The sequence below is a fragment of the Oenanthe melanoleuca genome, chromosome 1A (genome assembly GCF_029582105.1).
Source record: "Oenanthe melanoleuca isolate GR-GAL-2019-014 chromosome 1A, OMel1.0, whole genome shotgun sequence".
In the NCBI taxonomy this organism is placed as follows: domain Eukaryota; kingdom Metazoa; phylum Chordata; class Aves; order Passeriformes; family Muscicapidae; genus Oenanthe; species Oenanthe melanoleuca.
The window spans coordinates 28,321,919-28,335,034 of NC_079334.1; the positions used below are offsets into that span (position 1 = coordinate 28,321,919).

A 13,116-nucleotide genomic window follows, 5' to 3' on the forward strand; every position below is an offset into this window, starting at 1 on the left:
GAAAAATCAAAAACTGAAACAGGCTCTTTGTTAAAAAACTCAACATATTGTTAACTACAAATGAAAGCTAAGACTTTTCAAATCATATGCACAGGACTAAAATTGCCTTCTTTAAAGCCAAGGGGAGCTTACCCTTGACAGGAGAAGGGTTGAATGAGCTTGGGTTAATGATGAGTACTTTTGAAAATCTCTGGCAAAGTGATGAAATAGTAAGATTAAGAAGGCTGACAGAAGAAGTGGCACACTAATATTGATTTATTTACCTTGATCCAGTGCATTAATGCTTATTTCCTGCACATACAAAACCTATAGCATAAATCAAATTGGCTCCTTCTCTAATGTAAATTGGAAGGAACACCAAAGCTTCACTTCAGTTTGCAGCAGCAGAGATCGTCAAACACACGTACAACTCCTTGCCAATAAATCAATATATGAGGTTTACTCATTTGCAAGAATTAATTACTCAGTTACAAGTTTTCTCAGTTACTCTGGAGCATATGTTAGTGTGTGTCTGAGGGGCACAAGGGACGTTAATTAGCATCAACAAGTTTATTCACAGAAAAAGCAAGAGCAGGAAGAAAAAAGAAACTGACATTATACTGGAACAATGGCTGAAAGGGAAAAAGAAGCAACAAGATCGGTTTTCTGTTTACACAATTGCCAAGTAGATAAAAAATAGCTTTAAAAGTCTTATAAACAAAACAATACATCTTCTGTATTACTTGGAGGTAATAAGTGATACTTGCTCTAGTGCTCCTAGTTCTCCTTCACATAAACAAATGCATGACTGTAAACTGATTTGGCATCAAAACTTAGTTGCATATGACAGTGCAGGGAGGGCTTCAAGATACACTAACTATGTGTAATTAACTGTATCCTAGAAGAACCTCCTGACCTTTGCCATACAAGTGACATTTCCTGGTGAGAATTAAGTCACACCATTGCTGATATTCTCAGTTGACAAGCAAAAGGAGTGTGGAGTCTAAACCAGTAATAGCTTTCCAGATGTGGAAATTATTTTTCTTTGAAGATCAAGTCATGCTGCCGTGGCAGTGCAGGGAAGACAGCATAGCATCCATTCTTTCACCAGACAGAACATTTTAGTCATCAGTGGCAAGGCCTTTGTCCTGCTCTAATCAACAGAAGTCTGGCCTCTGACTTCACCGGAGTCAAGACTTTTACTGAGAGACACTACTCAGCATTTTTACTGACTTTGGGAGGTGATGCAGCCTCCACAACCCAGACAGGTTAAGGTGAATGTGTTGTCTGCTTGGTTGGTTTTTAAATAGCATGCATAGACTTAATTTATAAAAGGCAATAGATTTTCCTGTGCAATAAAAATACAAAAATTAAACAAACATTTTCAGATGATGCTACAAGGCAATGGTGAAGGTTCTAAAAGAGGAGCTGGTCAGCTCTGAAGGAGAATATTAATGAAGAAAAAAATTCATAAAAATAAGCCAAGAGAATCTTAAGTAGAAAATTTTCTCAGTTACTCTGGAACATATATTAGTATGTATCTATGGGCCACAAGAGCCATTAATTAGTATTGACAGAATGCCTATATTGATGACATAATGCAAAAATAACAGCTGCATCTTCTTTTTTTATGCTTACAAGTGGCTTTATCAAGATGCAGGATCAAGTCCTTACAAGAAAGTTTCCAGTCTGCTCCAGAAAACAATTATCACTGTCTGCACAAAGCTTCTTCAATGGCTGCAAACAAGACCAACTGTGGGAAGTTGGGAACAATGAACAAAAGATCTCAAGGATCATAGAGGATTGCATCTGTGCATGTTTTGGGAAATGTAAAACATGGGGACGATTTTATCATATTGTGATGCAAGTTGAGGAGAAATATTGACAGAGAATTAAGGCATTTTGTCCAATGGAAAACTACAGGTAGTGAACTCTGTAAGCCATTTGGAATGGACATACTCCAAGATGAGAAACAGTACAATGAACTCTAGGAAACAGAGATACTTAAATAATCAGAGAAAAAAAAAAAATCAACATTTATTTGTATGCAGCAGCATCTCTGATATGACGCCTATCTACATCTACATGGATGTATGAATACAGAATTCTGGAAAGACAGGATTCCAGGATGGCAGATTCCATTAATTGACAAAACCATCTCGTTCCCTGGCCAGAGAAGGCTACATCTGTCTCAACAATCAGTACAGAGCAATAGGATAGTAGTCATACACTGATACAGATTATGCTGAGGATCTGGTGTTCAGACTACACACAGGTGCAAGGTTTCACTTCTAACTAGTTCTAGTCTGGTCCTAAGAACCCAGAGACCATTTACTAGTTTGGAGTCACCTGAAAGAAACCAAGTTCAAACAATCCCATTCACTTAAAAAACACATTCCTAATCTGAACTTGAAGACACACATAAACATCCAAAGCACCCTGTGTCAGCAGCAGTTGAATTTGGAATAAAATCCCATATACTGAGCTTGGAGAGTTTGAAAAAAGTTACAGAATCACAGAAAAAATTAGGTTGGGAGGGACTTTTGGAGGTCATCTAGTCCAACCTCAAAGTAAGGCCAGTTTCAAAATCTGATCAGGTTGCCCAGGGTCTTGTACTGTTGAGTGTCAGGTGTCTCTGAGGATGGAGATTCCAAATCGTCTTTGGGCAATCCTACTTGGTCTGCAAACTCTCGTGTGAATTTTTTAACTTCGATTCAACCACTTTCCCTCACTACAACTTGTGGCTGCCACTTCTTTTCCTTTTGCAACACAGCCACAGGAAGTGTATGACTCAAAGTTTTCTGAGTCTACTTGGCCTTTTATCCTCCAAGAACAAACTCAGTTGTTTCAGCTTTTCCCTGTAGCTTACATTGAACTAACCACTTAAATGGTGATCTGCAGGACTCTATCAATCTTTCCCTTGTACTGGTGGCATGAAGCTATATAGAGTATTTTAAATACAACCTTCTAATACCAAGTATAGGGAATAATCACTTCCCTCAGCCTGCTTGCTGGCTTTGCGCTTGCTGATGGAGTCTTGTATGTGGTTAGTCTTCATCACCATACTTGTTGTCTATCAAGACAACCACCCTTTCTTATCCAGATTTTCAACTAGCCAGTCAGTGCCCATCTTGTGTTATTTTGTGGGAATTTTGTATCCCAGGTGCAAGACTTTACAGTTCCTTCTCCTGAACATCATAAGGTTCTTGCTGGCCCATTCATCCAGCTTACTGGGGTTCCTCTGAGAGACAGTCCCACTCTGCTGTGTCAAATTATCCAAGGTCTGGAGTCATCCTGTTTTCCAGCTTCAGGCACCATTCAGAGGGTCATGGAACACTAAGTGACAAGTGAGCAAACAAAGTTAATTCACCTACAAACTTCCTGAAGATACAGTCACTCCCATCACCCAGATCTCTGACAAAGAATTGGCCCCACTGTCAGCCCTGAGAAATATGATTCCTGATTAGCCACCAGTTCGATGGACATCGAAGCTGCAACCACAATCCTCTTAGACTGGTGGTTCAACCTCTCTTTCAACCAATCTGCAGGTCATCCATTCAGTCCATACCCTCCCAGATAGCCATAAGAATGCTATGAGACTGTGCTGAAAGCCTTGCTGAAGTCAATTAAATGAAATCTGCTGCTGTCATTCACAGAGGCAGCTGCTTTATTATAGAAGGCAAGAATCAAGTTAGTTAAGCTTGATTTACCTGTGGTATATCCAAGGTGGTTGTTTCCTGTTACCTTACTACATTTTGTGCACTTGACTTACCACAGCCTTTCAAACATGACAGAAAACAGTCTCTCAAAGACATAGTCTGGCTCCCTCAGCTCTCTCAGATACATCCCATCCAGCTCCATGGATTTATGGAGAACACTGCTTGACTCAATCCCTTCATATGGGATCACTAAGCCCTACAGTCATCCTTTTTCTGCTGAAACATTATTACCACCATATGAGAGAGTAGCAAAGTCTGATGATTGGCCAGGTCTTGGCAACCTCTGTGATCCAGTCCTTGGGGAAGCAGCAAACTTTGGAAGGCATTAAGTCCGGTCAGTACATAGATGTCTCTACTTCCTGTACCAGGGGAGTAGCTGGTTTAAAGAACTCACTCCTCCTTTCTTGCTTCCAGGTTTATATGTTTCATTAAATCTACAGTATTATTATTAGCCTCCCATATTTGTGTTACTGAATACAATACCAAGTATGGGTACATCTTTCCATTAACTTATGTGAGAGAAACTGCTTGAGGCTGGAAACACTACTTCCTAACACTGATGCCTAAGATTCAGGCTTCTCAAAGTGAAAATGTAAGATGAAAGCAGCATAAAGCCAGTTACTTATGAACATGGCAAAAAAAGAAAGCAAGATACTCTTTAAATGGAAAAAAAAAGAAGAAAAAAAATCTATACACGCATTAAACTAAAAATACATACACAGAATGCTCCACAGTACCAGAGAAGTCAATTACTTGTCCATGTCGTGATGCATACGGTTAATATTGAGTGTGTGCACAAACCTTTAATGCCAGACTTCACAGATCTCGCTGCGGTCAGGAACACAGCCAAAGCCATAAATGTAACACCCGATTTTCAGGGGAGATGGGAATGTGGAAAAGAGTTTGGGAAATTCTCCTATGAGGATGCCTTTGAATTGCTCCAGATAACCAGGAAACATTTCCTGTAGCCTCCAGGCATCAGGATGTGGCACAAGGGCATTTCTTCATCTCCAGGTCAACCAAGTGAGGCCAAGGCTGCTAAGCCCATCCCTTTCCTTCAGACACACATGGGAGGAAACTCCCCCTTCTGCCACTGGACTATACAAGAGAGGGGAGGGAAAGAGAAGAAAGAAAAAACTACTGTCTTCTGTCCACCATTTTAGAGAGAGAAAAGGGTTTCCTCAGCTGCTTTTCCTATCTGACACCTAAATGGAAAAGGCAAGAGATCAGGCTGTTTCCTCACTGCATTAGATGGGAGAGGAAGCAGGACAGAAAGAGGGCAGGAAGCAGCCAACAAAAGGTAAGAAGAGATACTAAAATTCCCCATGTACTAATGCTTTTGCATTTGAATCCAAATTCTTAGAAATCCACAACCAAGCTGTGGAAAAAGGACTTTGGGAAAGCTGGGAGGGAATGAAAGGATGTCTGGCTTTCTCAGCATAAGTACATGTTTTGCTTTGTTTTGTATTTGCATGCTTCATCCAAAGTGTTACACAACATGAGGCTTTATAAAGCTATACGGCAACACACACTCCCCACACATCCAGAGAAAAACCTCAACCACACTAAAATTTGTTCAAACAAACACCCAGGTCTAGCAGGACACTAATGTTGACTAGGTATCACAGCAAAATTATGCATTAGAAAATATTTCCTGCCTAGTTCTGAGAATACAGCTTTCCCATGGCAATTCTGATGCCCTAAATTCACCAACATTTGCCAGATAGCAGCAGCTGCTCCAGGATTCCTTTGGCAAACGCCATATCTCACTTTTTTGTTCTCAGTGTGCTGCAATTTCCTGTGGAATGAAGAAATGTATACTACAAAGAGATGCAGTACTAACACTTTTAGAAGTAAATTATTTTACAGCACATGTATTATGGAGAGAAATAGAATACTTGGGCTGAGAAATTCCCAGGCGGGGAGAGATTAGAAAAACAATCTCATAAACAAACACCACCAAAACCTGTACTTTTTTTATTTAGTGCAAAAAATATTGGGTAACTGTTGCTGTTTGCTGTTCCTAGAAAGAAGGGAAATCTGTTGCCAACAGCTGTAGTTTTTCATAGGAATTATAAGACTATTTTGAAGATTTATGTTCATGACAAAGGCATAAAGTTATCCAAACTAGGGCAGAAAAACCAGAAGAGTCTTTTCCCAATGAAACAGACACACATTACTTTTGTTAACTCTTACTGTGGCAGTAGTTTTGATCTTCAAAACCAGAAACTTATGCTGTGGTTGATGTTTATAAGGATTAAGTCTTGCAATGCCACTTTGCACAGGGTGAACTGGCTTATCACAGGTTGTTATACAAGCCAGAAAGATACCCCATCTTCTCTAAATCAATTAAAGTCTAAATACTTACCTCCAAAAGCACATGACTTTAAAGTTCCTTCTTGATATTTCAGGGTTTTATAACTATGCTTTCCCTAGCATAGTTGAAAAGGTTTCCTCAAAGCTGTGACCATCTGACAGATCCACAGGAGAGAGGAGAAAGAGGACCCTAGGCAAAAGGCATAAAGTAAACAAGCATGGGGAAGAAATCTTGGGTCCCTTTGCTTCAGTTACACAGATGCAAATGGCCCTACCTGCCTGCATATCACCCTCCTGATTCTCTCATGCTCTCATTCTTCCTCATGCTCTGCAGGATTAAGCTCTTCTGTGTTCAGTGGAACTTCATCAGATAACAGTATACAAAACTATTATTTTAAGTCAACTGACATTCAGCAATAAAACTCAGGATATCAGAGGTTTTAAAGTTCATTTATTTGCAAGCAGCCAAGCAGCATAGTCTGGGTTGAATCCTGGGCCAATTTATAGTTCCACTCTATGCTGGTCCATGAACATTACACCGAGTTACACAACTTGGGAATCAATAAATCCATTGCCTTGAAACAATTTGCTCAAAGACTCACAGTGAGTCAGTGGCAGCGTCTTGCCTAGATCTCAGACTTTGGCTTCCATTTTACAGTTTCTTGGTCCACCAGATCATATTTATACAACATCAACAAAAATATTTTTATTTCTGGTTTTCTGAAATTGCTGTTTGTTTGATTTGTTGGTTTGAGCCTTTTTTTTTACTAGAAAAAGAAAATAAACTAAAAGTTTCTAAATAATTAGAGTTGTGATTTTGTAAAGCAACTATACTTCTCAGCTGAAGGAAGGATCTCTTTGAACAAAATGCAAAACAATTCAAAGGCCTATACAAAAAAATCACTCTGTACATGCCAGTTTTCAGGTTCAGATAGACATAATCTAAGTCTAATTACTGACTTTAAAAATTCTACATGTAATCACTGGGAAAGAAAAGACTAAAATAAAACCTTCCATCAAGGATCAATTTGCTACCACTCCTTAATCCTGCAAAAGGGTCTATAAAAACTAAAGATAGTTTCCTTAACAGAATTTAATTGAGCATAGGCAAGCGAAAAGACAGCATTCCATTGCCATAGTATTCATGATCCAAAGAAAAAAAAAAAAAAATTAAAAATCTGGGGACATAAAACTAACTTCAATTTTAAGAGTTTTAGGGTCTAAAAGCAGGATAATGCATATGTGGCAAGCTTTTTTCACCACAAATGGCTTCTTTAAAACAAATTACCATTGACAAATAATCAGCTATAAGAATAGTTTCCAATAAAGCAAGAAGTTAAGTTATCTAGCATGGCACTAGAGAACATACTTAATTTTTAAATGTGCTTATAGTTTTATTAGAGCCAATGGCTTTTTCCATGCTTAAGGCTAAGCATATGTTCATGTACTCTGCCAGGACAAAAGCTTCCAAGTCTGTTGTTAGAATGCAAAGCGAAGCTTTTTATCCCAAACCACATTTTCTTGCATGTAATCAGCACTGATGCTGCCACCATAGTTTCCAATTCATTCCAGGGCACACTCAGCATTTATGAGGGCACAGATGGTGCTCTCTTTCTTTGGTTTCTAAAGAACATGCCTAAATATTAAAACAAACTTGGCTTTCTGCCTCCTATCCTGTTCTTACTCTCTGTATTGCCACCATAAAAACAACAGTAACCTTTGATCTAACCTGGAAGCCTTTTCTAATTTACACACAAAATCTGGCCATAGGACTATCAAGTACAGTCAGCCCACTGAAACCAGAGAACCCGATATGCAGAAATCCAGCACATTAGTCACAAGTGATCTAGAGCAGGAACAAGCAATCCACAAAACAATCAAAAGGACAAAAACTGGTAACAATTTTTTCAGAAACAGACTACATAATCCCCACTGTATTTAAAGGCTGTGTGTGTCTGAACTGTAAGCTGCATTCACCAGCTTAAGCAGCAATTATCAAACAAAGAGGCTGATTTGTAAGGCAAATAAAGACCACTAGCATAACAGTATTTAAGCGAGCAAGGCCTTTTCCAACACACTTTTTGCATTATGCTGACAACTTGTAGGCAGCACAGGACATTTATTCCCAAACTTCTGAAAATTATTTACTCATTTCCAAGCACACACACAGCAACGTACAGAGAGACCAACAGAAAGAACAGCTGTTACAATATTCCATTAAAAATGTCCTAAGGTAAGATAACCTCAGATTTGTCCAGCAGATCTTGACAAAATGTTCTTGAACATGCAGCTAACTGAGACGCAGGTGCACATGATGGTCAGTGGGTCTTAGCCACCCTTCTTCACAGGCTTTCAGTCTCACGCAAAGCACACTGACACTGGAAAAATCACACGTCATGTGCATCAAAATATGTATGAACAAACTCAAGTGGGGGTACAGCAGGAGGGAAGGGCTTGAAGAAAGATTAATCAGACTGCTTGGAAAAGATGTTCCCAAATGAGGACTATTTCACTACCTCATTGGTAATATGAGGTGACCCAGTGCATGCTGTCAGAATGTGGGACAAGAAACGAGCATTTAAAGCAGTTGTCTTGACTTCAAAACAGCTCAGCAATTGCATGCATAGACCGGTAAAGAAATCACATCTGATCTCATCTGAACAAACACCAAGTCTAGAAAACTAGTTTTAGAAGTACATTTAAAAGCCAAAAACCAGAGATTATACTCAGTAATCAGTTAGCTCCTACATTTGTTTTAAAAATAAGCAACGGCTAGTAATTTTGCAAGTAATGATCCTAGATATTTGCACTCCACTAAATATAATAACCTAAATAAATCTAAATTAGCATATAGTACTAAATCAAAATTACATTAAAATCATAATAAAAGTAAACAAAAACTCTGTAAATATAAATGATTCAGGAGCAAACCACTGTAAAACATACATAAATGAAACAGTATTAGATATGGATGGCGAAGACACTGTTCTGCAGCTAGTCAAAACTATTTTTTATAGTGCATTCCCTTTGAGGCAATGGATTATGGGTTCTCCTATATCCCAGCCTCTCCCAAGGTAGCCCCTCCTGCTGCCTCCATGTCTCCTGAAACTCAGCCCTGCTCTAGTCCCAAACTTTGCAATATTTCCTGGTGTTTGAGTGGCTTCCAGGAAATTCAGGCTGTTCCCTTTTCTTGGTATCATGAGTTTACACAACGCATAACTTGAAATTACCGGTACATTCAATACTTTCAAAATTATGGCTTGAGAACAAACTTCAAAATAGCAGCACCAGCAGCCCTGGCCTTACCTGAAGGATCTTGTACTGTCATTTCCTTACGCTTCAGGATCAGCTTGTCCTTAACCCATGGGAACTCCTGTAAGGAATCCAAGAAAGCATCAAAAGCTTTGGGTCCTCTGGTGGGGAGAATATCAAGGAGCATCATGGTTTTCCTCTGACTAGTGGTCTGGGCTTTTATTTCTTGAACATGACTGTCTGTGAGAATCCCTTCTTGGTAGAGATACTGAATAACAAGTCCATCCACCAGCACCTCTGTGCAGAGCTCCAGGCGCAGGGAGCGTAAAAGCTGCTTGTCTCTGGCATCCATCTGGCAACCTAGAGTGTGTGAAAAGGAGTAAGGAAATGTGTGAAGATTAAAATACTTCAACCTTTAACATCCAGAAGTGATATCTGAACATCCAAAAGTGATGTCTGACACCTGTCAACCTTTAGAGAAAACTTCAAACTCAGAATGACCAACCTGGCAAAACTACTAATGATCCCCATCATCTTCTTTCCACTCAGATTTCACTGTCTCACGAGGTAAAATGATGCAATTTCTGGGAAATACTAGACAGGAATAGAACATTTGGCATTGCAAAGACCAGTCCTTTGCTGGAGTGAAACCTATGCCAAAATATCCTGTTATTAACTGGTTATGGTCCATACTAAACGCAGCTAGAGCACTTGCCAGTCCTTAAGAGACACTAATCCCCCAAAATTAAAGAGATGTCACACCTGACCACTGATAAAAATACAAAAACAGCAGCAGGACTGGTAGATGCATCTCAGCCAGGCAGAAGCAGCAGCAGCAGCAGGGACAAAATCAGCAGGTAGCTTTGGTCTACACAATGCATTTCAGCTTTAGCGGGGGTAGAAAACTACCTTATGTACCAGGTCGTTCTCACCCTTAAATCACCCTGGAAGACTGCTCTGGAACTCAACTGATGAGAAGAAACTTTCTTTGAATTTCCATCTCAAATTTATCCCCTTCTACTTACAAGCATTTATTCTGCCAAAACTGCTCCTTAGCTTAAGTAGCTCTTCTCCCTTTCTTCTAATGTGTTGACAGGAAGCGATCGGATGCCCTCTGCCAGCTTCTATTTCACTTGACTAACACTCTGACTAGATAAAAGTTGAAAAAGATGCATTTTATAGCCACTCTACAAAAGAATAATCAGGGTCCAGAGAGACCAAGCAGCTCATCCAAGATCAAGTCAGCAGTCCATGCCAGACTTTCGAACTGAATCAAAGGGTCTAGTCTAGTCCTTAACAACAAACATATCCCTGGGCCCACTAATGGCACTTGAAAAAGAAAATGAAAAGGACAACACAATTAAATACTTTCTCATTACTAAATAATGAAGTCAAAAAATGGCAGCAGGTGTTGAGTGTGATTATCAAGTGGGTTTCTCATAATTAAACTAGACATTGCTGCTTGAACCACTAGACTTTGCAGAAATTCTACTTCATTCAGCTTGAGGATACAAGGACAGAGAATTTTCAAAGCTTTTACATGAAACCTGATGAAGTCTTCTTACCATCAGAGGCACCTACTGACTCCCAGGGCCCTATCAAAGATTGTTTGGTTGGCCTGGTTGTTAAAATCCAGGAGGGTGACCAACAGAACATACTGGCATGTAAATGGCACCTTGGAATGCAAGAATGCAAGAGCACAGTGCCATGAGAGAGAGACTGGAAAACCCTGTCTGCGACATCCTCTGACAAAGCTACTTTCCAAAAATGCTTCCATCAAGTGCCAAAAGAACTCCTGGAAAGCATCTTCCTTGAGGACTTCATCATTCTTGGGCTACCCAGTGCATTTCTCATCCACTCTAGTGGATTTCAAGATGCTTCCTTTCTGTCTAGGGATCATGTGGGAATCAAACACTGCTACGCCAGGCCATGTCCCTAAGAAATTCTAGTTTGCCAAGCAGAGTTCAAACATCAAACTCCATCACGGACTGAGACAGTAGGGCAAGCAAGGAGATGAAAAAAGAGCAGGCAAGAAAGAGAACTGGATTTTCCCACATGATGTTAGGATGCTAATTTTGGACAGGTGGAGCTAAAGATTTTGGTCTCCAACATAGTACCTTTGCACTACAGGAAGTAATCTCTGGACTACAGCAAAATGCAGGTAGTAAATCCTACCACTTCTTCCTTCTAGGAGAACACCCCTGAGCTCATGAAGCACTTGCAGAGTACAAGAAAGGCATCCAGCAGCACCTCTGGGGGTGTTATCTCAACTTAGGCAGAAAACTATTTCAGATACTAGAAAATTTTTGTTTCACATTCTGAATGGGACCCAAGAATCCCCATTCAGGAGCCTCCTCAAGTGCTGGATGAGGACTGTACAGAACTTGACGAGTTCTCTTCTTCATGACCAAAGTAGCCAACACTTTTCAACCATAAAGCTCTTACAAACCAAAGGTTGGCAACTTTGGGCACTGAGAAATGCCTATCAAGCCAGGAATCTGAAGGGAGAATTTCTTCCAAACAAGGCCTTTGCCTTGCTGACTGCAGAGTGCGCACGACTGAGGGTTTAAAGTCCTAGCACTGGCCTGGTAAACCTCCAGGATGGAGCACACTGATTTCTAAGGTCTTTTTGAAGATGAAGTATTTCTTTGTGTGTGTTTACTGTGAGAAGCAAATGTCTGAGTTAGGAACTAAGCAGTTAGATATGGAAATATATCAGGATTTCGATGTGTAACAGTGATGGGACAGAGTTTAGTGCAACACGGAATTAACAAATTCATTTTAATCACAGTCTACATCTAGGGATTCAAATTAGCCCTGAATTAAATTTAGTCTAGTAATTTTACAGAAAAAAATATGAGATGTCCATTTACCCAAACGATGACACGGTTCAAACATTCCCCAGATACTTCTGAAAATGGATCTGTTCCATTATAAAGCCAAATTTAAAGAAATATAGCCCATGACTTGGTGAATGAGCATAGCCCTTGACTCATCACCACACCAACAAAAACAGGTTTGCATTTTTCTGTTTCTGACAGAACAACTGTCCATGAATGGGGATAAAACTTTTCTTAAGAACCCCTTCTGATGCTAAAAAGGCACATTCACTTAGGCCTTTTGCTAGAAACATATCACCATTTTCAGAACACCAACTGCACTCACCTGCATAACCCATGAATGAATTCTGGCTACTCACAGCAAGACTACGGGTTAAAAACCTTACACTTACACAAACAAACACACACACACACACACACCCAACAAAAAAGCAAGTTTTGCTTTTAACGTCCTCCCTGCCGAGGTGTGGCAGCCGCTGCTCTTGCAGCAGCCCGGGGCCAGCTGCGCGCAGCCCGGCCCGAGCCCCTCAGGCAGCGCCGGCCCCGGCCTCCCCCCGGGCAGCGCTGCGGCAGCGGAGGCGGCCCCGCCGCCCCGGCCCGGCCCCCCGCGGAAGCCCGGCCCCCGCCCGGCCCCGCAGCGCTGGGGGTGCTGCCGGACGGCTCCGCAGCACCGCTCTGCCGCTTCGTCCTCAGCGGCGCCTGGGGCGGGACGGGACGAGCCGAGCGGAGCCGTGGGCAGCGGCCGGGAGAGCGAGCAGTGTGAGGGGAGCGCCCGCCGCCCCGTACTTACACGAGGGGAGCGGGAGGCTAGCCAGGGCGCGCCGGCGCCCGCGGAGCTTGCGCGGAGAGCACCATCTTTGTTGAAGGCAAGAGGGCTCGGCCGGAAGCCGCCGCCGCCGCCCTGCTGCGGGCCGGCCGAGGAGGGGCGGCCGCTGCCGGCCCGCCAGCGCGGGAGGGGCCCGCGGCCGCCATGTCAGCTGCGGGCAGCCGGGCCGAGCGGCCGCGCCGGC

The 13,116-nt window shown here is 41.5% G+C and overlaps 1 protein-coding gene across 2 annotated transcripts in view; it reads right to left on the reverse strand.

The window, feature by feature from the left end:
- CRADD (CASP2 and RIPK1 domain containing adaptor with death domain) overlaps window positions 1–13,116 on the reverse strand; it is a 75,645-nt gene extending 62,529 nt beyond the window's left edge. The window contains exons 1-2 of one of the 2 annotated variants that reach the window (XM_056482013.1): window positions 12,897–13,116; window positions 9,321–9,626 (exon numbers count right to left, since the gene is read on the reverse strand). In XM_056482013.1, coding sequence (XP_056337988.1) covers window positions 9,321–9,618 — 298 coding nt within the window. In that variant the 5' untranslated portion in view covers window positions 9,619–9,626; window positions 12,897–13,116. Of the gene's footprint in view, window positions 1–9,320; window positions 9,627–12,431; window positions 12,684–12,896 lie in introns of those variants that run through there. The other variant, XM_056482012.1, reaches the window with a different exon arrangement.